This window comes from Lupinus angustifolius, chromosome LG06 (genome assembly GCF_001865875.1).
Source record: "Lupinus angustifolius cultivar Tanjil chromosome LG06, LupAngTanjil_v1.0, whole genome shotgun sequence".
Classification (NCBI taxonomy): Eukaryota; Viridiplantae; Streptophyta; class Magnoliopsida; order Fabales; family Fabaceae; genus Lupinus; species Lupinus angustifolius.
In genome coordinates this window covers 10370456-10395607 of record NC_032014.1, presented here as the reverse complement: position 1 = coordinate 10395607, position 25152 = coordinate 10370456, and the positions used below count along the sequence as shown (strand labels likewise).

Here is a 25152-nt window from a genome sequence, read left to right as displayed (position 1 = left end):
GAAGATTAAAATTATTGAAAGTTACCAACGATTGCACTTCTGACCGAGCCTTAAACTCATATTTCATGACACTAGATTTTGTCTTTAGGTTGCAGTCTAATACTTGTAGATGACAAGATGAGTAAACCCCTCAATGAATACTAGTAATGTAACTTTTATTATACCAATACAGTGAAGTACTAGAAAGTATACAAGTACAAAACTTAAAGGTATAACATTACTGATATTAATAAAATATAAAATAAATGTGGCAGTGAGAAGCAATTTCAAGCAAACGTTTTCAGCATAAGATTTTGGCATGGATACCTTCCTGAAATTCTAGGAAGAATATCTGATTGTTTAGTTGCATTCATGTTGTCGTTTAAAGCAAAACATGTGTCATATGATAACTTGCTCCTATTGTTCCATCAATTCTGTTGATTTAAAAATACTATACCATCATCACAGTGATAAGAACATTTGTGCTAAGATTCCTCAATATTTCAAAACTAAATCATCTGGAAAAGATAATGACATGTAGCCTTAATTATTTTAAATTGTTTTTAAATAAAAAAAATTATAAATCATCAAACCAATTTACACATCTACTATCAGAGAGGATCTTAGTCCTAATATTTCATCCCACTACTAATAATTTACATGATAGGGTAGCACTGGATAGATGAAACCCCTATTGGAAACTTGGTTATTAATAAGAAAGGGAAGGGGGCTTTGTCTCTACTAACAATATTTTTTTCATATGCACCACAACAATAAAATCTTGGCATTAGGCTAAAAAATTTAGCCATATATGTCAATTGTGTAAGACCTTGTTGGTTGAAATATCATTTCAATATGTGGTTTATGCATATAAAAACCATAGCATAATTTTATGGTTCACTATGCTCTGGACTGATTCCTGGAATGCCAACACTCAGGGTTGATTTGTATAGGCTATAATTATCTGCTTTCTATTGAATCTCTGTCATATCAAAATTGCCTTTCATGCATGGAAATTTGAGATAAGCAAGATAACTTCTAGGAAGATTCTATCTACATTGTAACTTTGAACCCTTGGTAGGTATTATTATATCTGTCAGTTTATCAACTGATAGGGACTATTTTATATGCATCAATCTCAATTATCCTCTATTATTTATAAGATCCATGTTTACATAGCACCTAAAGAAAAGTAATGATTAACCAATCACATAATTAGTAGGCCTTGATGCTAAAAAATGCTGGTCCACCATTGTAAGAAAATAGGGAAAACTCGAGGCCAAATTTGGACATACTCTTTAATAAACACAAACCATGCTTTTATTTATGGTTTAGATTTCTCTGACTGAAACAGAAATATCTAACTTTAAATATGAAACTCAGTACAGAAATTAGTTAACTAGAATCATATATTATTCAAGCACTACCCAGCATCTAATGGTTGAAAAATGCAATAATATGAGAAAGACAATAGGGGTTGAAAGTAACCTCAAAGTGGACCACAAACAGGAATTTAATGTTCTTGCAGCTATTAGTATTATTGAATAATAGAAGTAACACAACCAAATGTCTTATTCAAATTTTAACACAAACCCATACTGGCTCAAGTAGACACAGCCAAATGGGCCCCATGTGAAATCCCATAATTAGTAATATAACCAATGAAAATTCAGATGATAAGATAAACATGAAATCTCTAGCCAATGAACAGTTAGATAAGACCAAATACTGGGTCCCAAAAACCTCTAGCAAAATACCAAAAGTGCATTTCTATAGGTCTCAATAAATAAACGAAACACATAAACAAATGAAACATAAAACAAGAAACATCCTCAAACTTATTGTTCTGGGCACCCATATTCAATAGTTACTAACTTGCACTTAACTTTGACAAACCAAAAGAGAGAAGAAAAAAACAGTTCTATGATCACAGATATGAAAGCTGCAAGTGCCTTGGCTGCTAAGACAGCAAGAGCTTGTGATAGCTGCCTAAGGAGAAGAGCAAGGTGGTTTTGTGCAGCTGATGATGCTTTCCTATGCCATGGTTGTGACTCTTTGGTTCACTCAGCAAACCAATTAGCCAATAGGCATGAAAGAGTTAAGCTTCAATCTGCATCAAACAAGGTAACAACAACAGCACAATCATGGCATAGTGGATTCACACGCAAGGCAAGAACCCCACGTAACAACAAGCACTTGGCACTTCAACAAAGACTCAAACACAAAGTGTTTTTCAACAATACTAATGTTCTTCCTATTGTACCTGAACTTGGAGGTGAAGAAGAACAAGTGTTTGATGATGAAGAGAGTGAGGAACAGATGCTATGCCGTGTGCCAGTGTTAGAACCATTTGATGCTGCTGCTGAGTTTTGCCATGTATACAACAATGGATTGAGTGTAGAAACTGATGCTGCTAATGAAGCAGCATCTGACTTAGACAGTTTTTCTGAGTTTCTGGCTTCAGACATGGATCTTTCTGAGTTTGCAGCTGATGTTCAAAGCTTACTTGGATCATCAGAACAAGTGTTTGATTGTAAAGAAGAATGTGAAATAGATGGAAGGGGAGCCAACGGTGCAAATGCAGTAATGAAGGTTAAAGATGAAGGACTTGATGAAGATACAGCATGTCATTTTGAATCAGTTTTTGACATGACAAATGAAGCCTTTGATTGGAACATTGATTCAGTGCTGTCATCAGCACCAACGGCTCCACCACAAGAGGAAAAGGCTGTGGTGTCGGTGGCGGCGCCGGAGAGTAAAATGGAAACAAAGAGGGACATAATTTTGAGACTAAAGTTAAACTATGAGGAAGTTATTACTGCTTGGGCTAGTCAAGGTTCTCCATGGACAACAGAAAACCCTCCTCGGTTCAACTTTGATGAATGCTGGCCAGATTTCTTGGTACTTTCTTCTCACTATCTCTTTTGTTCAACCCTAATCCTTATGAATGGATTTCATGTGAACCCTTATGAATAGTTTTATTATTTGACATGCATGGAATTCCTCATCACCACTTGATCATATAGGCTTTAGGGTGCATGTGGGTAAATAACTTGATTAAGCATTTATTTAAGGAACGTTTTTAAAACAAGTTACCAAGATCTTACTGTTACTTATAAGCTTCTCTAGTAAACTTATTGAAATAAGCTAAGAAAAAGCTTGTAGAAATGTCATAAGCTATTTTCATAAGCTCTTATCATAAGTACATATATTCACCACTTTTATGACTATTTTTATGATTGACATGCAAGTGTTTTTTGTTGTTGTTAATTTCAGGATTCATCAAGTGGTGGAGATGTTCAATTCTCTTCTTATGGAGAATTAAGAAGCTTAAGGGGACACCTTGTAGATGAGGGAAGAGAAGCAAGAGTATCAAGGTATAGAGAGAAGAGAAGAACACGTTTGTTTGCAAAGAAGATAAGATATGAAGTAAGAAAGTTGAATGCAGAGAAAAGACCAAGAATGAAAGGTCGTTTTGTAAAGAGGACATGTTTTGTTGGAGGAGCCAATAATGCTTTTCACTGACATGATCAAAATCAGATAACTTTCCATGTTTGCTTTTTCTGCAAATTTGGATATATTACTTGGTTTGGCTATATATGAATAGTATAGTCAGTATATTTTACTACAAACAAATGTATTATCTATGTCTCTAGTAGGAATAGCACAAATAGTAATCCTTCTCAGCAGGTTCAAGATTTGGGTAATCATTAATCAAATTTAGGAATCCTTTTTAATGTTCCTTTTTAGGCTATTGACGATTGAAGTGTATAATATTATCTACTAGTTATACTGTCTACTGAGAGAATAAAATAACATGAGGATTGGACTTAGAAACATGAATGTGCCATGAATAATTCACTAGTTATATAATCAAAGTATCAAACAATGGAATAGATCAAATGGTTGGGAAAAAATAGGTATCTCCGATCCATTGAGTTTGTGGAGCCCAAAAACCAAGGAGATGTGCAAATTTTTTTAAGGGAAAAGCTACAAAATCATTTGTGAATCCAAAATGTTAATTATTTACTAGCACGGAATTTTATTAATCGACTAAAAAAGTACTATATGTTTTCCATAGGAAGGGTGAATCAATCTCTTATTACTTGTAAAATCAAAATCAAAATATCAAATAATACAAGTATGATTTCAAAAAAGCAAGCTTACGAAAATGTGTCATTTCTCTAGGTGAGGTTTGTAAATATGAAAGAAACTCATCAAATAGAAATTTCTTATTTTGACCTATTTTTTATATAAAAATAGGCATCATATGATGTTCCTTTACCTTTTTAATATATTTTTTAAAGAGTTTAAAATCTATATACTGACGGTGTAAAAAAATTTATATTGTGAGCACATTATCTATCATTGATTTGTAATATTTTTGTTTGAAAGTCAATAATAACTAACATATAAATAATAGAAATTACTGTCAATATAAAAAATACTTACATTGTCAGTATATAAATATTTTTTAAATGTGTGTAGAAGAGATAATCAAAATATCATGCCTCCTGTCGTGGGTAAGAATGTAAGATAACCAAACTACTATGCACAATATCATGTCTTGTGTCGCGGGCAAGATCAACACATGCTACTAGCCTAATACTGCTCAAAATGTAGATGAGATCTCATCCATAACTAATATCTATTTAGATTTATGTATAGTCAATATATTATTCATAATTTACTTAGATTATTATATTTAAAAATCAATGGTGATTAAATATAATGATGAACGATGTAGTAGAGTGTAAAAAACTTTTACATTATCGGCATACATTTTTTTTCTCCTCTTCCAATTAGTAAATGAAAATAGATCCACTGATTTTAAATTCTAAATTTTTTAAGAAAAGAATATATACTACTATTTACCAAATAAAAAGAAGAAAATATCCTACTATGTACCAAATAAAAAGAAGAATATATAGTACTAGTGGCAGCTCATGTTGTGGGAATTGAAAATGACATCTACAACCAACATCGCCATGACCTCGTGCAAGGTCATATTTATATTTAATTGAATTGACACAAAGCCAACATGATGTGTATATTGATGCCCATGTTGAGTACTTTGTCTTTCTGATACCCTAAGAGCTACTTAATTAGAGGAAGGTGACAAATTTTGATGTGCAAGTTTTGTTCTCTCTCAATTGATGAATAATGAGTGGTCCAAAAATTTGGGGTTAATGGGCCAGATTTTGTGAGTGTGATACCACATGAACCTCAATAAATGCAATGGCTATACGCAGAAAAACTCAAAATGGCAGATGGGCCAATCGCTATCATATAATGAATATTCAATAATGTGTGAGTAAAAAATTAATCTTTTTTAAGTATATAGTTGTTCATCTCAATAAGAATCATTTCCCGTAATCGAACTTCACTTTTTAATTTCTAGAAATCTAGCGGGATATTACATCACTAGACCAACGCTTCATTACTAGCTATCAAGGGATGAGGAAAGAGGATAAACATATTTCTTTTTCTTTTTCATTTATTGTGTTTCTTTTTTGATAATAAATTCTCATGTTTAGTAAGTTTTTTGGAGGGTTTTACACGACAAACAAATTCCATATAGACTTAGTCTAAGAGAATGATACTGCAATACTTAGTTCAAACCTGATATCATGGAGTATTTTACTGCTAGGAATATTTAATCAAGAAAATCTCTTCATTGAGTCTATTTTAAATTAATATATACAATATTGGCGTAGTATGATAGTGTAAAAAATAATTTTATAATAATTATTTCACCCTTACAAAATCAAATTTCATACATGGTCATTTGTTATTTTTATCCTTCCTTCTTCTACTTACTCCTATTCCTCTGAACACATAACATTATTTTACCTTCATTGTAGACGAATAGATGGTACAAGTGAGTATGATATGAATATGGTCGAGTTGTAGGGGTATAAAAGTTTGATTCAGTTTAGTTTTTTGTACATTTCAGTGATCGAATTGAACACAAACATATGGTTCAGTTCCACTCAATTAATCACAAATTTAACTATAAGAACCAAACCGCTCTTGAATGGTTCGACTTGATTCGGTCCACGGTTTTTCCTATTATTTTTTATAATTTTTTTGCATCAATTGAAAGTACAAAATGTATTAAAAGAGATAATTTTTGTCCATAAAAGAAAAAATATTATTACTATTGTTATAAAAAATTATGAATCATATATAGAAGAAGAAAAAATTAAAACTCATAATTGTTTGATATAACATATATAAGAATTATGTAATTTATGGAAAGAAAAAAAAGCAAATTATCACATTTATAATAATATTATCCACAATTAATTAGTAACACATATATATTTATTAGTAACATCACTAATATATATATATATATATATATATATATCAATTAGTAAAATATATAACAATTATATATATATAACCTTACAATTCACAATTAGTAATAGATATAACAGTACATTACATATAACAATATAGGTTAGTTTCAAACTCAATACCGCAAAAGTTGGAAGGTATATTCCAAATGATCATCAAAACTGGAAAACAATTTAATAAGTAATAATATATAATACTAACATATAATAACAATTTAGTAATATATATAACATTACAATTCACACAAAATTGATAATTTAAGCCACAAAATTTGTTGAAGAATTCAAATAATAATAAAATATCATCTCCTAGTATCTATTTATTTACTATGTGGTTCGGTTCCAACGTTTCCTAAATTTGTAAAACCATAAACCGAACCGAACATAAATAGTTACTCAAAAAAATAATCGAACCGAACCACATTTTACAGTTTGGTTCAGTTTTACAGTTTAAACCAAAATTGCTTACACCCCTATCAGCTTACATCGGTCTAGAGCCGAGTTTGAATTAAAAAATTATTCATCTTAGTTTGTTCATCATTTATCTATGTCAACATGCCTTGCTTTTCAAGTAACCAAAGAATGAAATAAAACTTTGCTATCCGGCTTTTATTAGATTTGTGTGCCACTCCTTACATTTTTGGTTCAGATTTTCTTTGAAGTCTTTACTGGACTAAATTAAATATTGTCTTTGATTTTATTGCACAGGTGGTCAAGCAAAGACACTTCTGTTTGTCCAATTTAATCCAGACATAAATTCACTTTCTGAGAGTCTGAGCACTATAAAGTTTGCTGAGAGGGTTTCTGGGGTTGAGTAAGTACCAAAGAGGGTAAAGATGTCAGAGAATTAATGAAACAGGTACTTGACATTTTGTGAACCATATTGATCAACATGTTTTGGTTGTGCTGCATGCTATTCAGCTTTTTATTGATCAAATGCTGCCAGTTATCTGAAATTGCTGGGAAAGTAATAGGCCAGTCTATTGCCTGCCCCTTAACTTTCGATTTTTTTCCCTCCAAAATTCAACTCACAAATGGATCTAGAAGGCTAAAACCCCAAGACCGTGGCAGTGAAATGGGAGCAGCAGCTACAGTTTATTCGTATCCTCATCCAAATTTAACACATGCATGATGTAAATATAATTTGATGTTCCTGATTTTTAGTCACACTCGTGACGTCTTTTTGTGCATGAAGTAACCAATTTTGTATTCTTTAATTCTAAATCAGCTTACGCAATTGATTCTTTAACGGCAACCCACTTTATTCTTCTTCCAATTAGGTGATATCAGCTCGAGTTAAACAATATTATATTATTATAAATTATGTTCTTTAACAAAATATGTGTTAAAAAAATCACAAGTCTTATGGTATTTGACATAACTAGCTTCTGCCACACAATATGCAGCTCTATATAGGAGCGAAGTAAACCATATCATGTATATTTTGAACAATAGCAAGACTTCGGTGTAAGGAGTATAGCACATAGAGTAAGATAAAATATAAGAAAATAGGGGTGAAGTATAGCACATCTAGTGATACAAAATACAAACACAAGAAATGAGACCTCATAAGTCATAAATTACCTGGTGCTACTACCAAACATATTCCAAGTCATTACTCCCATTACTTCTTACTTCCATAACTTATATTATTATTCAATCGCTTTATCTCTATAATAAGGACAATGACCTACTGTTCTTGTAGGCTTTTTAACTCATCTATTTTTGTCCGATATGTGATTTCAAAATAGAATACCCAACAGTTCTAAATTATGTTTCACATTAAAATATATCATATCAATTAAAAATATTAAATATTCATTATTTTTTCTATTTTTTGTTTCATTTTCATTAGTTGAAAATGTTGATTGGGACAACACATCCTTGTTACAAAACACTAACCCAAACACTTGTGTCATTCCATGACCCTCTCACATGCATGTATGACACTAATCTATATTTGTTGTGCCACTTTTTTGTACCATTTCATATATTATCATTACTTCTGATTAGTTAAAAAAAACTTATTTAAGTTAAAATTGTAATTATTAAATATATTTATGGTTAATCATATATCATGGCACATAAAGTGACATAAAGAGTGAGACAATAAATGTGAACCCGACTCTAGCGCACCTCATCTCCCACCAACCTTTTACACACCATTCATTATTCCACACCACAACACCCTTGCACTTCATCAATACTAAACCAACAACTCAATCAACCGAATAATGATTAGAATACAAGATAGTCCCCCAAATCTGACCAAAATATTATGTGCTTTTGTAGCTTCTTAAGAAATATTTTTACTTTCTTGTTTCTTTCTTTAAAGAACACAATCATGGAAGCATTAACAAATATCCTCACTTTTTTGAGTGGTTGAATACTTTTATACACAACTCTTTGCAAATATCTAAGTCAAATAGATAATACCTTCAAAAAAGGGCACCCAAAAAACATACAAGATTCCTAAGGTTAATCTCAATTTCCTCCAAATTACAATTATGGAGATTAGATCTGAGTGACTGACACATAAAAACTACAGGTGCATTAACATAACAAGAGAGAAGATAAAGAAGAAGGCCTTGTTACCTTTTTCTTTCCAAGCCTTTATTCATCAAAGGAAAAGCCTAACAGTCTCAATTATACATGACACCATATTCAAGATTCAAGAACAACAACTTTCTCAGACCATTATATACATAGAATACACCAAAAACATTGAATTAAGATTAGCTCTTCTTTCCAAATGGGACGAAGAAAAAAAACTTCGATTGATTTTCAATCCTCTACCTTCTTTTCTCTGCTTCCAGATATTGAATTCTATCACTTTCTTTTCTGTTTATCAAAAATGGTTTATGCAACTGCAGAGATACTACAGTTGCTCCTATCTCTGCTAAGACTGTCAAAACCTTCGATCCTAACTGCGGCTGGTGTGTGTCCAAATTTCACCCGAACACAACCTCGAGCTGAATTAGAGGATGGCGAAGAGGTAAATGGACTAAAATTCCCATTACCAAATTCCTCATCTTGGATTACAGGGTTTGAGACCCTACTAGGTGGAGATCCACAGAAAAATGGTGGTGAAAATGCAACAAGTTGGCCTCCGGATTGTTCCGGATAGAAGCTATCCTGTAACACAATACATCAAATTGTAGAACAAACCTGTTAGATGATTCAAGCCTCCAAGGATAAAAATGATAATAGACATGTTATCATCAAAATGGATAATACATAGGCTAGAACTGAATCAACATCAACACCAAAAACTATTTTAGTGGATACTTGAAGAGTCACAAGAAATAAATTTCATATTATATAAGTTGTTTATTGGTTTCTCTAGTACTAGGAACACATGAAGAGTGTGTTAGAAAGTAGTTTTTTTTTTCTTTTTTCAAATTAAATTCTATTTTGTTTCATCAACAACAGTTAACAAAACTGACAAGTGCAAATTACAAGAACCAAGTTAGCCAGAGTTTTAATCCTGACAAGGGCTGGTTGAGCCTCGAGACAATGAAACATCCAACTTGACCCGAATTTTTCAGTGAATAAGTTTCTATCTTGTTTTCAACCATATATAAAAATCGGTTATCCACATAACTGACCCCACCTACCTACCGAGAAAATACTTGGTTGAGATAGAATTTAACCTTGGGAAGGATGATGCCCAGAAGTTCTTCCCCAACTGCCGAAGAACCTCCGATCTCGGATTGATAGCTGATATTTTTGTAGGAACAAATAGAAAGTCAGATTTTTATATATAAAAATTACTAAAAAATCAACAAAATTAGAAAAGATATTAAACTGATGGGGCACCTCAAGGGTCTGATATGGTTGTTAATTGATGAGTTGTTGAACAAACCCAATCTACGAGGTTTAGGGCAAACCACTGATCCCATCCCCATCTCCTCAAAGCTTCTTAAAGTGTTCATCCTCCTATTTTTCTGAATAAACCACAGATGTAACACAAGGAAAAACAGCTGCAACCACAATTGAAAATTATGATTATCATTTTTTATTCATTTCCCATCTTATTTGCACTACTTAGAGATCCAGAAATTCACAAAGAGGTTCTAAATTACAACAAAAAATCAAGGCCTTTTCCCAAGCACACCATAATATCTTATTATAAATTATGCCTAAACATAAATCATTTAAATCTAAAATCATTCTAATGTTATCACCTCTAGTTTTCCTTAGTCTCTCTACCTTTCATTCAATTTACTCTCCTCAGTCCACAGTAAGCAAAGGCTTAAAACCTTGAGACTTAAAAGAAGCAAGAGACCCATCTTCTCAAAGCTTATTCAACAGTTGAAAAAGCTATAAAGTTTGAAACTTTACACACAAACAAGTAAACCCAAAACACCTAAGCTAAGTTTTCAACTCTAATAACCACACAAAAACAAGATAGAGAGAAAATAAAGTACCTGAGCTGCCACAGTTAGGAGAAGAGGAACAAAGAGAGAAAATTGAGTGAAGCAGATATAGAGAAGTGTTGGGTGTGTAAACTGTATACATAGACAAAAAATGATGACCAAAGGTGGTGATGATGAAGAAGAATATGATACAGTGTAAGCAAGTGCACAATAGTGATGTAAGACCGCACTTTATGATTGTGATTTGAGATGAAATGAATGGATAGGAATGTGTGTTGAGTTATTGGTAGTGTGAGAGGACAAGTTTGAGTTTAGTTTATTTGAGACTTGGAGTTAAGAAGATGCAAAAAGTGATGTGATCTGATCCATCAACACACGTGATGATGATGCTGTCTTTTTATGCGTTTTCTCTGTTATACCCTTAGCCTCCAATTGCAGCTATGTTCATTACACTGTTTCTCTGATTCTGAGTGTATAGTTGATAACGTGCATGAATTTAGTTTATTTATTGTGATCCTAAAACAGCATAAACATATTAATGTTGTATGCCAATTCATTCTTAACCTCAATATAAGATAAAGATTAGATCACATGATGCATAGAGTGTTTGGTTTAGACTATGCATTCCTTATTTGTTTTTTCTTTGGAAGGAATCTATCACTATTAGGTTAGAAAATATCCTTCATAAAAAAATCAAAACAACTTGATTCACCATCTAAATTATTTCTATTGTCAACTTGGTCCTATAAGTTTTTCAATTTAATATTGATACTATTCTGTCCTATTAGTTGTGGAGCTTATTACCCATTTTTTATATTACATTTTAGAAAGAAAAACAAACAGCCGATTTTTTAGACTATTAATTCAAATATGATGACACTGAAAATATACATGCTTGATTTTCTTTAAGCAAGATTTCGGGTTCAATTCTTGCATATGGAAAAAATATGTGTTGAGAGAGTTAGTTTCACATATCTATGATGTTATGAGAAACCAAAAAATATTTAAAAAAACTGGTCATATAGAACTAACATGAAAAAGAAAAAGTTATATTAACTTAGTTATCTAAGTCTAATGGGATGAAATTTTTCTATTCCAAATAGTGTATCACTCTATATACTATTATTAATTATTACTTATGATTGGTCAAGAAAATATTTAACTATTAAATTTTTAATTTTAATATATATTTTTTAAATAATCACAAATAGATAACACATGAAGTGATATATTCTTCGAGACAGAAAATGTAATCACAAGTCTAACACACCAAATGTAACAAGAAAAGAAAAGGTGAAACAGGCCTAAGGCCCATATGGGAGAGTGAGGCCCAAGGCCCATGTGGGAGTGAGAGGGCATTATGGTGTGTTTGAGATTTTTGCATTGAATCATCGGAAGAGAAGTGGAATGGCGGGAAAAGAGATGAGCGGTGAGGGTTTATCGGCGAACATGGCAGGAATGTCGAAGAATCAACTCTACCATATCATGTCTCAAATGAAAGTACGTTCTTCTTTCTTCTCAACTTAATTAACCATATTCTATTCTATTCTATTCTATTCTATTCTATTCTATGATTCTAACCGTTGGGTGCGATTTGCAGAATTTGATAGAACAGAATCAGCAACAAGCTAGACACATCCTCATCCATAATCCGCTTTTAACCAAAGCTCTTTTCCAGGTTCAATTTCTCTCTTCTTCAATTACACTTATTGCATCACCTTTTTAATAACTGCTATCTTCTTTCTCTTTACACCAAACCCTAATTTTGACCTTGGGAATTTGGGAACCATCGATAACCAGTTTTATAGGGCCGTTTCTTCACGATTATCAAATAACTGATTCCCCATAAACGTTTTGCCAGAAACTATCCTGTAAGGAGCTGAAGCAAGCATATAAATGTCAAAGGTGTTCTTTAGTACACATCAAAAAAGCATTTTTTTAAAGATAAATATCTAAACGAGTAAGCCCTTTACATTATTATTATTAAGAGTATAATACTACACTGACATCCCAGATTTAGTGTAACTATATATAGTACCCTTCCCTTTTTTACACCTACACAAATCACCCATGATTTGTATATATGCATTACACGGGTACCCATGCTGGGACCTCCCCTTAGGGGAGTTGAGGGTAATTACACCTACCTCCCCTTAGGAACGGCCAGTGTAATTAAGTTAAACCTTAGGATGTGTTTGTATAATTTACTCTATTATTAATTTATTGTATAAATGCACCATCCTGCTTTGGCTTTTGTGTCTTTCTACGTTCAATTTTGATGTAATCTGGTTTAGACAAATGGTTTTCACTCATGGTTACTGGCCATCATTTCAAGCAACCAAACTTTCACTTATACCACATGTAAGATTTAATGAAAAAATATTTATAATAGGAATTCAAAACACCTCAACAATAACCTAAATTTAATTGATAAGTTGCGCACTTCTTGAAGATAAATTGACAAAACTAATCTCACTGGTTCTTTGAGTAGAAGTGTGTGCACATCATATACTAAGGAATTGGTTGAACTCCTTCTCAATTGCCGAGCGTCACTTTGATCCTTAACTATATAGTTAAGTAGTTGTTGAGTTTTATCTTGTGGTGATGAAGATTTCATTTATCTTGCGATTTATTAATTCATTTCTTTCTTTTCTACACATTATGTATGCTGTGTATCTATCTGTTGGACTTCATTTGAATTATATTTGAAACAATTAGATTTCAGTATCTGTATGGTGTCTTACTTATGTGCTGGTCTTGCTCCTGGCCTAATGGCTTGCTCACTCGCATTCTTTACCGCGTAACATGTTTGAGACTTGGCACCCTCTCTCCAATTCGAACTACACCTTGTCTTCTTGTGTATACGATAGTTTTTCTTAGCATTATTCTAATAATTCTAGTAATTGCCTTAAAAGGGGGCCTAGTGAACAACATCCCAGCTGGTGGGGTCTGACAATGGTATATTTACCAAGTCTTACACCCACAAGCCAAGATTGAACCCGGACCTCCACAATGCAGCAATCTTACATTGCACTGAAGTTCAACCTCTTGCAATTTTATTAATTGATAATCGAAGTGTACTTAAAGAGGGTGAGCTTAGTGCAACGATAAGGTTGTTGCTTAGTGACCATGAGGTTAGGTCAAATCCTGGAAACATCCTCTCCGCTTGCGGTAGTAAGACTGTGTGCGTACAACTACATTCTACCCTCCCTAGACCCCACCAAGTGAGAGTCTTATGCACTGGTCCACCCTTTATAATGGAAATGTACTTATTTTTTTAAATACTGGTGCAGAATTTTTTATTGACTACAGTAGTTTGTGTTTTATTTTAAGTTGGTTTAGCAACAATAATATTTTGTATTAGGGGCTTCAACCACCTTATGATTAGTAGTTTGCTTAACATTGAAACTTTTATTCTGTTTAACCAGGCACAAATTATGCTTGGAATGGTGCAATCACCTCAAGTGGTATGCTTCTGTCTCTATTTTGATTTCATTTTCACAACCTTTTATTGGTAGAAATTTGCATGTGAAAAAAATGTTTGCTTCTAGGTGTCAAATGTTCAGCCAATGGCAACACAGAATACTCAGCAGTCAGTACAACCATTACAACAGCCAAATGTTCAGTCTGCTTCATTATTGCATGGGCAAGTTGGTTCACAAGATCAAAACCAACCTTTTGCTGTTCAACCAAGGAAACACCAAAACCAACCATCAGTTCCAGTTCCATCTGCTGCTGTTCCTGCTATGAGTCATCAATCTCAACAACCCTTGTCTGGCCATTCCTTGCAGATGCCACAACAGCCCAAAGGACATCTGACTCCCCAAGTAGCTCCAGCGTCTCGTCCACAATCGGCACAAATTCCAAACATAACTTCACCTTCTCTACATAAATCTTCGCAACCACTTCATCCACCTCAAGTGCCTGCTGCTTCCAGTCAGTTGCAGCAACCATCGCAGGCATCTGGATTTCCACATATGCCTCTGCAGCCACCACGGCCACAGATCAGGCCACCTTCAGGGCCAGCCTTCCATCCCCAGTATCCCCCACAAGTGGGTGCCAATTTAGGTTTTCAAAATGCTGGTGCTCCTCACAACATCCCGCAATCTGTGTTTCATGTAAGCTGAATACTTCAGTTTACAATTCATGATCTAATTGTATGTTGAATTGTAACTAATAACTTGTGTTATGGGTGAACTTTTCAGGCAGGTACTAAATCTCCTGCTAGTGCTGGAAACTCGTTCCCACAGGGGCAGACACCACTTCCTAGCCAACAACCCTCTAAGTCACCTTATCAGGTATATGTCGAAGCTACACCAATGGTTAAGACTTAAGACTGCTTATGGTTTTATGAATATATATATAGAAATAAATTAGGCTCCATGGTGCCTGCAATGAAGTTTTATGAATATGTATAGAAATAATTTGGCTCCATGTTGCCTGCATTATTGTCTTTATGAGGCTTTCTTGTTAGCGTTATTTACGACTCCTTGATTCTTTTGCATGTCTGATTAAAATGTATTTAAGCTGGCTAGGTAAATCCCAACTTGTCTTCAGTTAAGTAAAATCTGCTTTGTTTATAGTGTAGGCCTTTTTCTTCTAAATCATTAGGCATTAAGCTATCTGCTAATTGTGACAAGTAAAGTAACATGGTTTGAGGAGCTGTACCAATCATTATAATATGTACCTAATGTTCTGTGTTTTATATTAATTGGTTATTGATGTGCTAAGTGACAATTGCTTGTCAGGTAGGAAATATGCCTTCAGGGCCTGATTTTGGAAATCAAGCCGGAAATGCGATGCAAGTTGATAGACCTTGGATGCCTGGTCCCTCAGAAAACCCAGCACAGCTTTCTGGTCCTTCAGGACCTCCTCCATCTATAGTTTCTGGTCAAATGGGCACTGCCAATCAGCCTCTTCGACCTCCTGGGGTAATTTTTGTGAATTATGTTTAGTTTGTTTTAATAGCTATGCAGCCTATTGATGTTCTCTCGCATACATGCAGTTGTCACCGGAGATGGAGAAGGCACTGCTTCAGCAGGTCATGAGTCTGACACCAGAGCAGATAAATCTGCTGCCTCCAGAACAAAGAAATCAAGTGCTACAGCTGCAACAGATGTTGCGTCAATGATGTAATATGTATACATGGGCTATGAAAGTTGGGCATGCTCCATCTTCCAATTTGGCAGAGATTATTCTATTGTCTATATTCAAACTGATTTTGGTTGCAATGAAGTTTAGTAGAAGCTGATATGAAAATCATGGGTAAAAACTAACTAGTTATAGACCATGTATTTTTCTTGTTCTCTTCAATATGGCACCAACTAAATCATCAGCTTTCAACTTGGATTGGATACCAAAACTGTATGCTTTGCACGAGCATGAATTTTCTGTCCCAAATTTTTTTTGTCCCCATGTTCCTAACCGATTAAATTTTACAAAATAATATAAAAATATTAGTTTATGTTTTGTTTTGCATGGCCCCTCCCCCTTCTTAAGAAAAATAAATAAATAAATTAAAAACTCTTGACTTCTGAATGGAACTGAGTAAATTTTCTCATTTGAACTTCTAACTCGATATCATGGGAGAAAAAGATAAGATTTCACAAGTTTTTCTCAGATAAGACTTCACAAGTTTCAATTTTTAATAGGGGCTTATACTTCCATTGCTTGATCTTTTTATCTTTTCCATGTTAAAAAGTTCATATGATAAACATGTCTGGCTCTGTTCCAAACTGAAGGCGATACTGACTTATTAGTTAGTCGCAGACTGAATTTTAGGTATGATTTGTTCCTTCTCAAAGCATGATCATATTTAGTGGCATACTAGTTAATAAGACTTATAAATAACCTTTAACATGTAATAGGCCAATAAGCCTCAACTTGTATATGGATCTTCATATGTAATATATCAGTATAAATTATGAATTTTATAGTAATATTTATCTTTGATGAACACAGAACTTACTTTAATGATCGATATATCTTTAATCGGTATATTAATCCTAAGCGAAAGAAGATGTAATAGTAAATCGCCCACTATAATGAAGTTTTTTTTTGTAGATTTGAGCACTCAATTTATAAGCCCAACTAATTGTCAGGCCATCTATCCTACCAACATGCAAAAGAGTGTAACATCTATAGAATCTTATTGTAAAGATTTATATTTAGTCACTGCATTAATTAAATACGAACAATAGATGATATATTGACAATATATAAAACTCATATATCGTCAATGTATATATCTTTTTCTCTGATATAATTAGTATAATAGTAATATATTTATTTAAATAAGCCTACATGTCATGACTTCTTTGATGATTCATGACACAATCTATATACTAAATAGACATCGTCTCAGAGATCAGAGATGGTAAAGAAATGTGCAAACTGCAAAATTATGGTGAACAAATGCTATTTACTCATGAAAGTTGCCAAAATTGTTTCTCATCCATTTATACATGTTACATTTACTATTGTGTACAAGAAGCCATTGAATGTTAGAAACAAGACATAAAAAACCAGGAAACCCATAACTAGCAGAATAACATTATGCGAGGATGTCTTATCCTCTTCTTTTGTGCTATTTTCCCCCTCTCATCTACTAATTTCTAATTTTTTTAAATAAATATTATCAGAAAAACATACAAAGAAAGCATATTGCTTGTCCATACTGCTCAAAAGTTAGTCAGCCCTAAACTAGAATTGGTGATTGATTTTGTATGCACATCTCTCCAGAACTGAGTAAATCGAATTCCAAACTTTCGGCTATAAGAATGTGCAGAGGAAGAACCATCCAAACAACTGAAACATGACTTAATGTCGGGGAAATACTGATAGAAAGAACCAAATTGATCCCCGGAACCTGTTGAACAAACAGATATATGGCAAAAAACTGTTATGCAAACTATTTTATTAAACTGCAGAAGAATCACAACTAAACTATAGAAAGTTGGCAACAGAACTGTGGCAATCAATCTTTTTTAAAATGCAGTATATGGAAATCATGGTTATGAAGATACAGACGAAGTGAACAAACAGAAAAACTGATATGCGTACCCAAGAGGCACCTCAGTTGGTAGAGCTGTCGGATATGGAGTGTGAGTATCTGGGTTCCAACCCCAACAACTGCACTCTCTCTCTCCTCTCTCCCTTTAACAAAAATAACCTTTGCCTATAAAATAAACAGTCAACAAATTTATACCTGGCTTGTTGCGGGCAACGACAAAGTTCTTCCAGGAACTTAAATAACTTGAAAGAATGTGTCAACCAGCTTTCACAGGATACCCATCATTTTCTAAGTTTGGACACTCAGAATCCTCATCATCCCAACCACCGTCATCTTCATAATCAAACCCAGCATCACTATCATCATAATCACTACCTTCATCCTCATTCTGCAAATAAAATGCAGAAGATAACTGTTAATATAATTATAAAACATTTTTGTATTTTTTCATTCATCTTTCTCCCTCTTACCTTCTTTCAGATGATAACAAATCATGTTACAGTTTCATACTCCATATTAAGATTTAGGCACTTCCATATAAGATACCAAAATAGAGCAGACAATAGAACAAGGAGAGATGATGTGTATCTTACTTGGGCAAATTCTGATATGCGGTGTATTTGGTTATGGTCTTCTATGCTGCACCTATCTTCAGGTTTCAAATCTTGAGACAAAGCCTACGGATAATTTGAAAAGGCAAAATTAAGAGTAGTTATTATAAAAGACCTTACATAAACCTGAATCTTGCCATTTTATATGTCAAGAGGAGATATAACAATCATATTTACAAGAGCATAAAAGTCTAGACAATGCTAACGATAGGAAAAAGTGGAGGTGAGAACTAAGCATATAACATATGAAGATATAAACATTCCAAAAAAAGTTGGAGCTACTTGATGATTTCAGCAAATGGCATGAACAGCTAATATAGTAAAACTATAGAAAAACCAGTAACACAACATTTTAACTACTATGGAAACCTGAACTAGGACAGGGTACGCTAATGCATGAACAGCTAATATAGTATCAATAAATATACACTCAAGAATAAAGAAAATCTTAATAAAATCAGAGATTGGGTATGGCACATGCAAAGAGTGATCAATTGAAATGTTAATCAAATATGTGACTATAATATGCTGGGATGAATATTAATTTTAATAATTTAATTATTAAATAAAAAGAGAATTGGTTGAAACCAGTTGGTTTAGGAAAAAGATTCACATAACTGTTCCCAAAAGTGTAGCGTAAAAGATTTGCAGACTGAGTAAAAATAAGATGTCTGCATTTAAGAAATTCCACAAGCTCAAGAAAATTACACCTAAAATCATCTCAACCCGCAAGTCTCAATCAAGCACAGAAGGCTTTTCAATTGGTAAAATTGATTGAAGATTCTCTAATACAGAAAGTATAATGCAAAATCTAGGATACAGGGGGAGCCAGGGAGGCTTATCCCAGGCCCCTCAATGGATGATTAGGAAATAACAATTTACTGAGCATGCGGTGAATTAAATCATTTTAGGTAAATGCAACTGCACACATTATGATAAGTCAATACTTACAAGTCCTTTTCTCATTTCTTCTATTTTTTTCCCCAATTCAGTTATATGCTGACTCAGAGCCTGCACAAGTCATAAGAATCAAATGTGACATTACATTAAAGAGAGAGAGAGAGAGATAAATAGGTTGGTAATTGTCATATAAAAAATGAGACCTCATGGCGTTGCATGGCTATTGCACGCTTCAATGCTTTTGCCTTTGTTAGAAGGTTTCTAGGCCTCATAGTAATGGGTCGCCTATAATTCTTTCCACGGTAGTAAATAAGAGTAAATCCTTTGGGAACTCTATCTATTGAGACTAATATTCCACCACTCTCATATGCCAGTAACCTAGCTGTGTCTTCAACAAAAGTGAGGGTCTTTTGTTTTGTTATTAATTTAACAAGTTCTCGGTGCCTCCAATGCAAATGCATATTCTCAATGACACCATCAAAAACACCACGTGTACCTGCAGATTATCATAAACAAAGGTTGGTAACTTGGTATTACACCATTGCACTATAGCAGCATTCATACAGTTTAAAATTACCTACCAAGTTCCAAGTATGCCTTCATACTCAAACCAACCCTGCGGAACATAACACGTTCTTCATCTGTGATTGTTTCCTGGTCATAATCAGGACCAGCTGGAATCAGGGATGCTTCAACTTTACGTAACAGCTCTTCTGCTCTAAGCCTTTTTGCCTGAGCCTGTTCGTCCATTTTAAGTTGTAAATATGAATAAAGCAAAATCACTTAAATGTTCTTAAGAAAGATAAATGTCTCATTCTATCCAGCTAGTTATGCTTTATAAGCAAGATACAGTTGACATAAGATATAACCAGCTGTTAAGTTAAAAATCCAATTTGACCTTCATAAAACTGCAAGCAGACAAGCATGTATAAAATAACAATCAAGGAAAAGAGTAAGTTCAAAGGATTTATACTATCACAAATAAATTATTCCAAAGTGGCCCCCAACCTCCATGGCCCTACCAATGTTTATTTGTGATTTCTTTAATTTTTCAGTTTATTAGGTTAAAAAAAGTAGTCCTTAAAGTCGTGACCTAATGCTCAACAGATGTATCAGATTTTGATTTTTTCTAAGCCTTATGAATGAAAATGAAGTTACTACATTTCTAAGGTCCAAAATGTCTTCAGATCTGTTTCTGCAGCACCAAATTATTGAGTTTCCCACTAATTTCAAAGCCTTGGTTCATAAATGATAGACCCTAAAACAGCATATCCCAATTTCTCTGTAAACCTCAATTTTCAAACTGAGAGCCAAAAATATAACTCTGTCTACCACAAACATAACTCTGACAAGTTAAGATCCAGCACCAAACTGAGAGCCAAAAAAACATTATGACCTCAGAACAACTGCACGTCTCATAACACTGCAACAATCTGATGGTAGTTTACAAACTATTTATGTGAACTTAACAAACCTCTACCCTTCAAAAGCAAACCATCATTCATTTGTTCCAAATAAGTAAGGTATTATCAGTAAAACACAATTACTTCCTCTATAATCTTCATAAAAGAACTAGATACTTACAAGAGCTAGTTTGCGTTCAATCTTTTTGAAAAGCTTAACATTCTTGACTTCGGCTGCCTCTTTCATCATCTTCTCATGTTCTTCAGTAGATATATCCCTTCCCCAGCGTACCTGAGCCTCATAGAACTCAGTTAGTGTTCCTGCTTGTGCTGTTGTTTCACCTTCCTCTGATGGCGTTACATCAACAGTTCCAGATCGCACCATGTCCTCAACCTCCTGCACCTGTTTTGTCAATTCCTGTCTTTCAGCTAAAACAGAAGCCACAGAGGTTGGAACAAAGTCATTCCCACGATATATTACAATGTAATATTTATTCCTTATCAGCAAGGTACCTCCTGTAAGTTTCTGCACAGTGAAAGAAAGAAAAACTAACTTTCTGATATTCAAATTAACAGAGCTAATGCTACTCTGTTCTTAAAATATAAATGTGAGCAACAAAAAATGAACCATGTATATTATTTCCCATTTAGTTATCATATGTTCAATAATTTTCTATCTCATTAATGGAAAAGGAAAATAAATGAAATCCCTCAAAGATAAAACCATAAACAAATTGTAACTTCAGTTTGTGGGTCTCTGGTATTATTAAATAAAAGTATAGCCAACAACTTCAAAGCAAATACAACATTTAGCATGCATCATTATTATTGAAGAATTAAGGGCACCTTAGACATATTAACGATAATATTAATTCTAATAAGCTCATCCACTCATCCAGCCATTTGCTTTATCAGCTCTGCAGCCTATTATGTATTTTTAACTTAACAGTCAGTACTTTATTAAAAATGCGATGCTTTTGGCTTTATGATCGCTCTATTGCACAAGCAACTAACACCAAACAGGAAATTAAAGATAACAAACCTTCAGTTCCTCAGCCATTAGTTCGCTGTTTGTATTCTGGATACCACGCTTGATAGCAATCTTTGCAACTAAGCTTGTCTCCCAAAGCTTAAGAATAGCAGATGCCAGACCTTGATGATTTCTATTTCTCCCTTAATAAAAATCAGCAAAATATTTATCAGTAAAAGGAAAATATCTTTTTAAAAAAATATTGTAGCAAATGAGTTTCATTACCTAAGGCAAAATGACAAGGAAGAGGTTTGGAAATTTTGCGCATATTTGTCAGCTGTGCGTCAGTCAGTCGTGGACGCATTCCAGCAGGAACAAGCCTAAGAGGTGTTTTGTAACCAGGAACTGTAGGAGGAAGTAAATCAGCATCAACAGGAAGTATTCCTGTACCCCACCATTCAACAAAACGAGGTCCTAAACCATCAAGCAGTCTGTTGAAATCTAATTCCTCTGGTGTCATAATCTCAGGCTGTCCTTGATTCCTCACAACTGGCTCATTCTCTTCCAGGGATGAGGTTGCATTGTCGCCCTCTGTTCTTAACAAACTGTTACTCAGTTGGCTGCCGGATGTTGACCGTTCATAATTACTACCACGGTACACCAACATAAGACTTCCTGCCCTCCATATAACTAATCCTCTAGTTCGAAGCTGCACAATTCTACAAGATTTCAGTTCATAAATTCTTTAACACAATGTAAATATCAGGAAGTATTGATCTAGAGTTTGTATTCTACGTGTACTGCCATGTATCCTGATGGGTATTATAGTCAGGTGAGTTTTCAAGTATTGTTGAATGCCAATTTTATAATAGATGTGTACATTTCTACTCCCTCCATCCCAAAAAAGATGATAAAAGATTGAAAAGTCAAGAAATAAAGAACATGTTTTTAATGTTTAGTCTAACAAATTAACCAATCATCAACCAGTAATTCAATGCATTTTTCATTGATTACTCAACCACAATTCTTACTACGCAATATCCAAGCATTTTTATTCATTATTGTGATTTTGATTTGAAACAATTTTTCTTACAAATTTTTACCATCTTTTTTGAGACAAAGAGGTGCTATACGTGATAGAAATGTATCACTCAAGCTTAGGGGGAAATTTTATCGCACATCAATAAGACCCACAAATTTTATATGGGACTAAATGTTGGTAAAATGACAACAAAAGATTGAATTGGATGTAGCAGAGATTAGAATGTTGCATTGGATGAGTTGACATACTAGACAATATAGAATTAGGAGTGAATACATTAGGACAGAAGTAGAAGTAGCTCCTATTTTAGAAAAAGATGGTAGAATCGCACCTTGGATGATTTGGGCATGTGCGGTAGAGAATGTTAGAAGCCTCATAGGCAAAACGATTATGAAATATTTAAATATCAATATTTTGTTAATAGACATGATCTATGATATAACATTACGGTGTTCTTTGATCGAAGTAGCCGACCCAACGTAATGAGACTAAGGCTTGATTGTTGTAGTTTTTGGGAGGGAGAGTGTTAAATATAGTGACTAAGTAGTGTTTTATGAGTACCATAGTAACGCCCATATTCTACAAACAACAACAGGTAAGATCCACTACATGAAACAAATGACATGATATCTAATCATAAATCATGTTTATTCGCAAATCATTTACAACTAAATCCTTCTTGCTTATTTTAAGTAGATTTTTTCTTGGTTTCCCTTGAACTCTAGCCATTGATATCCCCTGCATATACTATACTCTCCATAGTCGAGATTTTGTATGTTTTCTCCATACATGCTCAAACCACCTAAAACGACATTCTATCATCTTTTCTACAATAAGTACTAGCTCAAATTTCTCTCTAAGCATTCATTCCTAATCATATATCATCTAACATGTCTAGTCATCCAACTCAATATTTACATAACATGAAAAAAGAACCAAAAAAATAAACCTCAACAATTTGATGAGCAGCCTTCATATCCTTTGCAAGAACCTCATGAAACTTGAGTCTCACCATCTCACTCTTTCTCCACCCATCATGAATCTTATCCAACACAACCTTAGTGAGCCCAGCCTTTGGCACATTAACTTTATCTCTAAGCTGCATTCCAATTCTTCGCAATCGCCTCATTTCCTCTTCATCAAGAGTCATCTCCGCCAAAGTTTTCGCCTTTACCCTTCTCTTCCTCAACCCAATTTTCTCTCCCTCTGTTTCCCCTTTTTCTTCTTCCACTTCCTCTTTCTCCCATGGCAAAACCATATCATCATTATCCTCACGGAAACTAGTATCAGGCCGAATCCATTCTCGTCCTAACAAATCGCCACTTACTTCATTCACTTCATATTGTTGTTGTTCTTCGTCTTGTAACCCTAGATTGCGAAGGCGAAGAACGACTCTGTCGATTGCGTTGCTAGGCTTGTCGTCATCGTTGTTGCGGGAATAGCGAGTATCAACGATTGGGTCGAAGAGGCCGTCGTCGCCGCCGTCGGGGTTGGAGTCGGGAAGCGTTTTCCGGTAAGGTGGTGGGTTAGGGTTGGAGGGCCATTTAGTGAGCCAAGGTGAAGATAAGGTGTTTGATGAATAGTTTCGATGTATTGTTGGAAATGAAGAGGAATAAGAGTTGAGAAATTGAAGTGGGAATTTGTTGAAATTGGAATGAGAAAAGTGAGAGTAAGAAGAAGAAGAGAAAAGGAGAGAGTTGAGAGTAGTGAATGGTGAAAGTGATGTCCTGAGAGGGAGTTCTGAAAGTTTAGTAGTGGTGCTGCTTAAACCCATTTTCAACTACATCCAACATTTCTTGCTTTCTTGTTTCTGCATTTTAATGTTTGTATCACAGACTCAATGACTGAAAGATAAGGAAGAATAATTATATTTTGGTCTTTTATTTTTATAATATATGTGCATTAGATTATGTAAAATTATATTAATGGATTAACAAGATGTTAGTCTAGTATTATAAAAAGATTTCATCAAATTCCGAAGAACAACGCTAGAGATGAATTGGTAGTACAAAAGATGTAAGATCACTACCTCAAACAACAACAAAATATAGAATGGTGAGAATACTGTTTTAACTTTTTAACTTGTTTCAATTTGGTTTTTCTATCACCAACGAGCTACTATTGGACTAATGGTAGCGTAGGGAAATTGGGTCCTAATGCGTTTGGTGTCAATATATTCAGTTTTCATTTTTTAAATAATTATGATAAAGGCAGCCTTTCACTATTCATTTCACTGTAAGTCTCTAATCATATACTAATAATTCCTAAAAAATCATACACTTGTATACGCATTTAATTCTATTTTTCCCCCTCTTCATAGAACATCTTTATCAAAAAAAGTGACATCGATCTCTTCTTTGTTAATTTTGTTCTCTAAAAATGGTTACAAGTAATTCAATAACCCAACCAATTTCAATATATATTTGGGTGAGACCAAATAAACTGTGTTTGGTTTAATCTACCAGATAGAGAAATTGCAACCGATACACTTTGA

The 25152-nt window shown here is 33.9% G+C and overlaps 4 protein-coding genes across 11 annotated transcripts; 2 read left to right on the top strand and 2 right to left on the bottom strand.

Moving 5' to 3' along the window:
- On the top strand, nucleotides 1778-3611 carry LOC109349767 (zinc finger protein CONSTANS-LIKE 16-like). 2 transcript variants are annotated; one of them, XM_019590723.1, is made up of 2 exons: nucleotides 1778-2903; nucleotides 3065-3187. In XM_019590723.1, exons 1-2 carry the CDS (start codon nucleotides 1903-1905, stop codon nucleotides 3096-3098), a joined length of 1035 nt encoding a protein of 344 aa, XP_019446268.1. In that variant the 5' UTR covers nucleotides 1778-1902; the 3' UTR covers nucleotides 3099-3187. The 2 variants fall into 2 exon arrangements, with proteins under 2 accessions (XP_019446268.1, XP_019446267.1); XM_019590722.1 differs by lacking the exon at nucleotides 3065-3187 and adding an exon at nucleotides 3256-3611 and having other exon boundaries at nucleotides 1781-2880.
- On the bottom strand, nucleotides 8803-11018 carry LOC109349766. Of its 4 annotated transcripts, none has more exons than XM_019590721.1 (4): nucleotides 10772-11018; nucleotides 10161-10288; nucleotides 9995-10061; nucleotides 8803-9476 (listed from the first exon to the last, which is right to left on the bottom strand). In XM_019590721.1, the coding sequence occupies exons 2-4, from the start codon at nucleotides 10274-10276 to the stop codon at nucleotides 9201-9203; spliced, it is 459 nt and encodes a 152-aa protein (XP_019446266.1). In that variant the 5' UTR covers nucleotides 10277-10288; nucleotides 10772-11018; the 3' UTR covers nucleotides 8803-9200. The 4 variants fall into 4 exon arrangements, with proteins under 4 accessions (XP_019446266.1, XP_019446265.1, XP_019446264.1 ...); XM_019590720.1 differs by having other exon boundaries at nucleotides 9995-10066; nucleotides 10154-10288; nucleotides 10772-11017; XM_019590719.1 differs by having other exon boundaries at nucleotides 10149-10324; nucleotides 10772-11008.
- Nucleotides 12082-16033, top strand: LOC109349765 (basic salivary proline-rich protein 1-like). Its single transcript, XM_019590717.1, has 7 exons — nucleotides 12082-12220; nucleotides 12321-12398; nucleotides 14149-14187; nucleotides 14272-14838; nucleotides 14926-15018; nucleotides 15469-15651; nucleotides 15726-16033. Exons 1-7 carry the CDS (start codon nucleotides 12128-12130, stop codon nucleotides 15849-15851), a joined length of 1179 nt encoding a protein of 392 aa, XP_019446262.1. The 5' UTR covers nucleotides 12082-12127; the 3' UTR covers nucleotides 15852-16033.
- On the bottom strand, nucleotides 17128-24504 carry LOC109349764 (CRM-domain containing factor CFM3A, chloroplastic/mitochondrial-like). Of its 4 annotated transcripts, none has more exons than XM_019590716.1 (11): nucleotides 23608-24504; nucleotides 21902-22325; nucleotides 21689-21819; nucleotides 20828-21172; nucleotides 19825-19981; nucleotides 19447-19739; nucleotides 19295-19354; nucleotides 18326-18409; nucleotides 18024-18120; nucleotides 17928-17958; nucleotides 17128-17588 (listed from the first exon to the last, which is right to left on the bottom strand). In XM_019590716.1, coding segments are annotated over exons 1-10 (2418 nt in total). In that variant the 5' UTR covers nucleotides 24433-24504; the 3' UTR covers nucleotides 17128-17588; nucleotides 17928-17956. The 4 variants fall into 4 exon arrangements, with proteins under 4 accessions (XP_019446261.1, XP_019446260.1, XP_019446257.1 ...); XM_019590715.1 differs by having other exon boundaries at nucleotides 17128-17590; nucleotides 17934-17958; XM_019590712.1 differs by having other exon boundaries at nucleotides 17928-18120.

Excerpts from the sequence above, each read along its gene's own strand:
- LOC109349765 (XM_019590717.1), top strand. The coding sequence starts at position 12,128 with ATGGCGGGAAAAGAGATGAGCGGTGAGGGTTTATCGGCGAACATGGCA. Across the intron at positions 14,839-14,925 it reads TCCCGCAATCTGTGTTTCAT|GCAGGTACTAAATCTCCTGC; the intron begins GTAAGCTGAATA and ends TGAACTTTTCAG. Across the intron at positions 15,019-15,468 it reads CCTCTAAGTCACCTTATCAG|GTAGGAAATATGCCTTCAGG; the intron begins GTATATGTCGAA and ends ATTGCTTGTCAG.
- LOC109349766 (XM_019590720.1), bottom strand. The coding sequence starts at position 10,276 with ATGAACACTTTAAGAAGCTTTGAGGAGATGGGGATGGGATCAGTGGTT. Across the intron at positions 10,067-10,153 it reads TCAGACCCTTGAGGTGCCCC|ATCAGCTATCAATCCGAGAT; the intron begins ATCAGTTTAATA and ends TCCTACAAAAAT. Across the intron at positions 9,477-9,994 it reads TGGGCATCATCCTTCCCAAG|GATAGCTTCTATCCGGAACA; the intron begins GTTAAATTCTAT and ends ATTGTGTTACAG.
- LOC109349767 (XM_019590722.1), top strand. The coding sequence starts at position 1,903 with ATGATCACAGATATGAAAGCTGCAAGTGCCTTGGCTGCTAAGACAGCA. Across the intron at positions 2,881-3,255 it reads AATGCTGGCCAGATTTCTTG|GATTCATCAAGTGGTGGAGA; the intron begins GTACTTTCTTCT and ends TGTTAATTTCAG.
- LOC109349764 (XM_019590712.1), bottom strand. The coding sequence starts at position 24,432 with ATGGGTTTAAGCAGCACCACTACTAAACTTTCAGAACTCCCTCTCAGG. Across the intron at positions 21,820-21,901 it reads TCCTTGTCATTTTGCCTTAG|GGAGAAATAGAAATCATCAA; the intron begins GTAATGAAACTC and ends ATTTTTATTAAG. Across the intron at positions 19,740-19,824 it reads GAAGGCATACTTGGAACTTG|GTACACGTGGTGTTTTTGAT; the intron begins GTAGGTAATTTT and ends GATAATCTGCAG.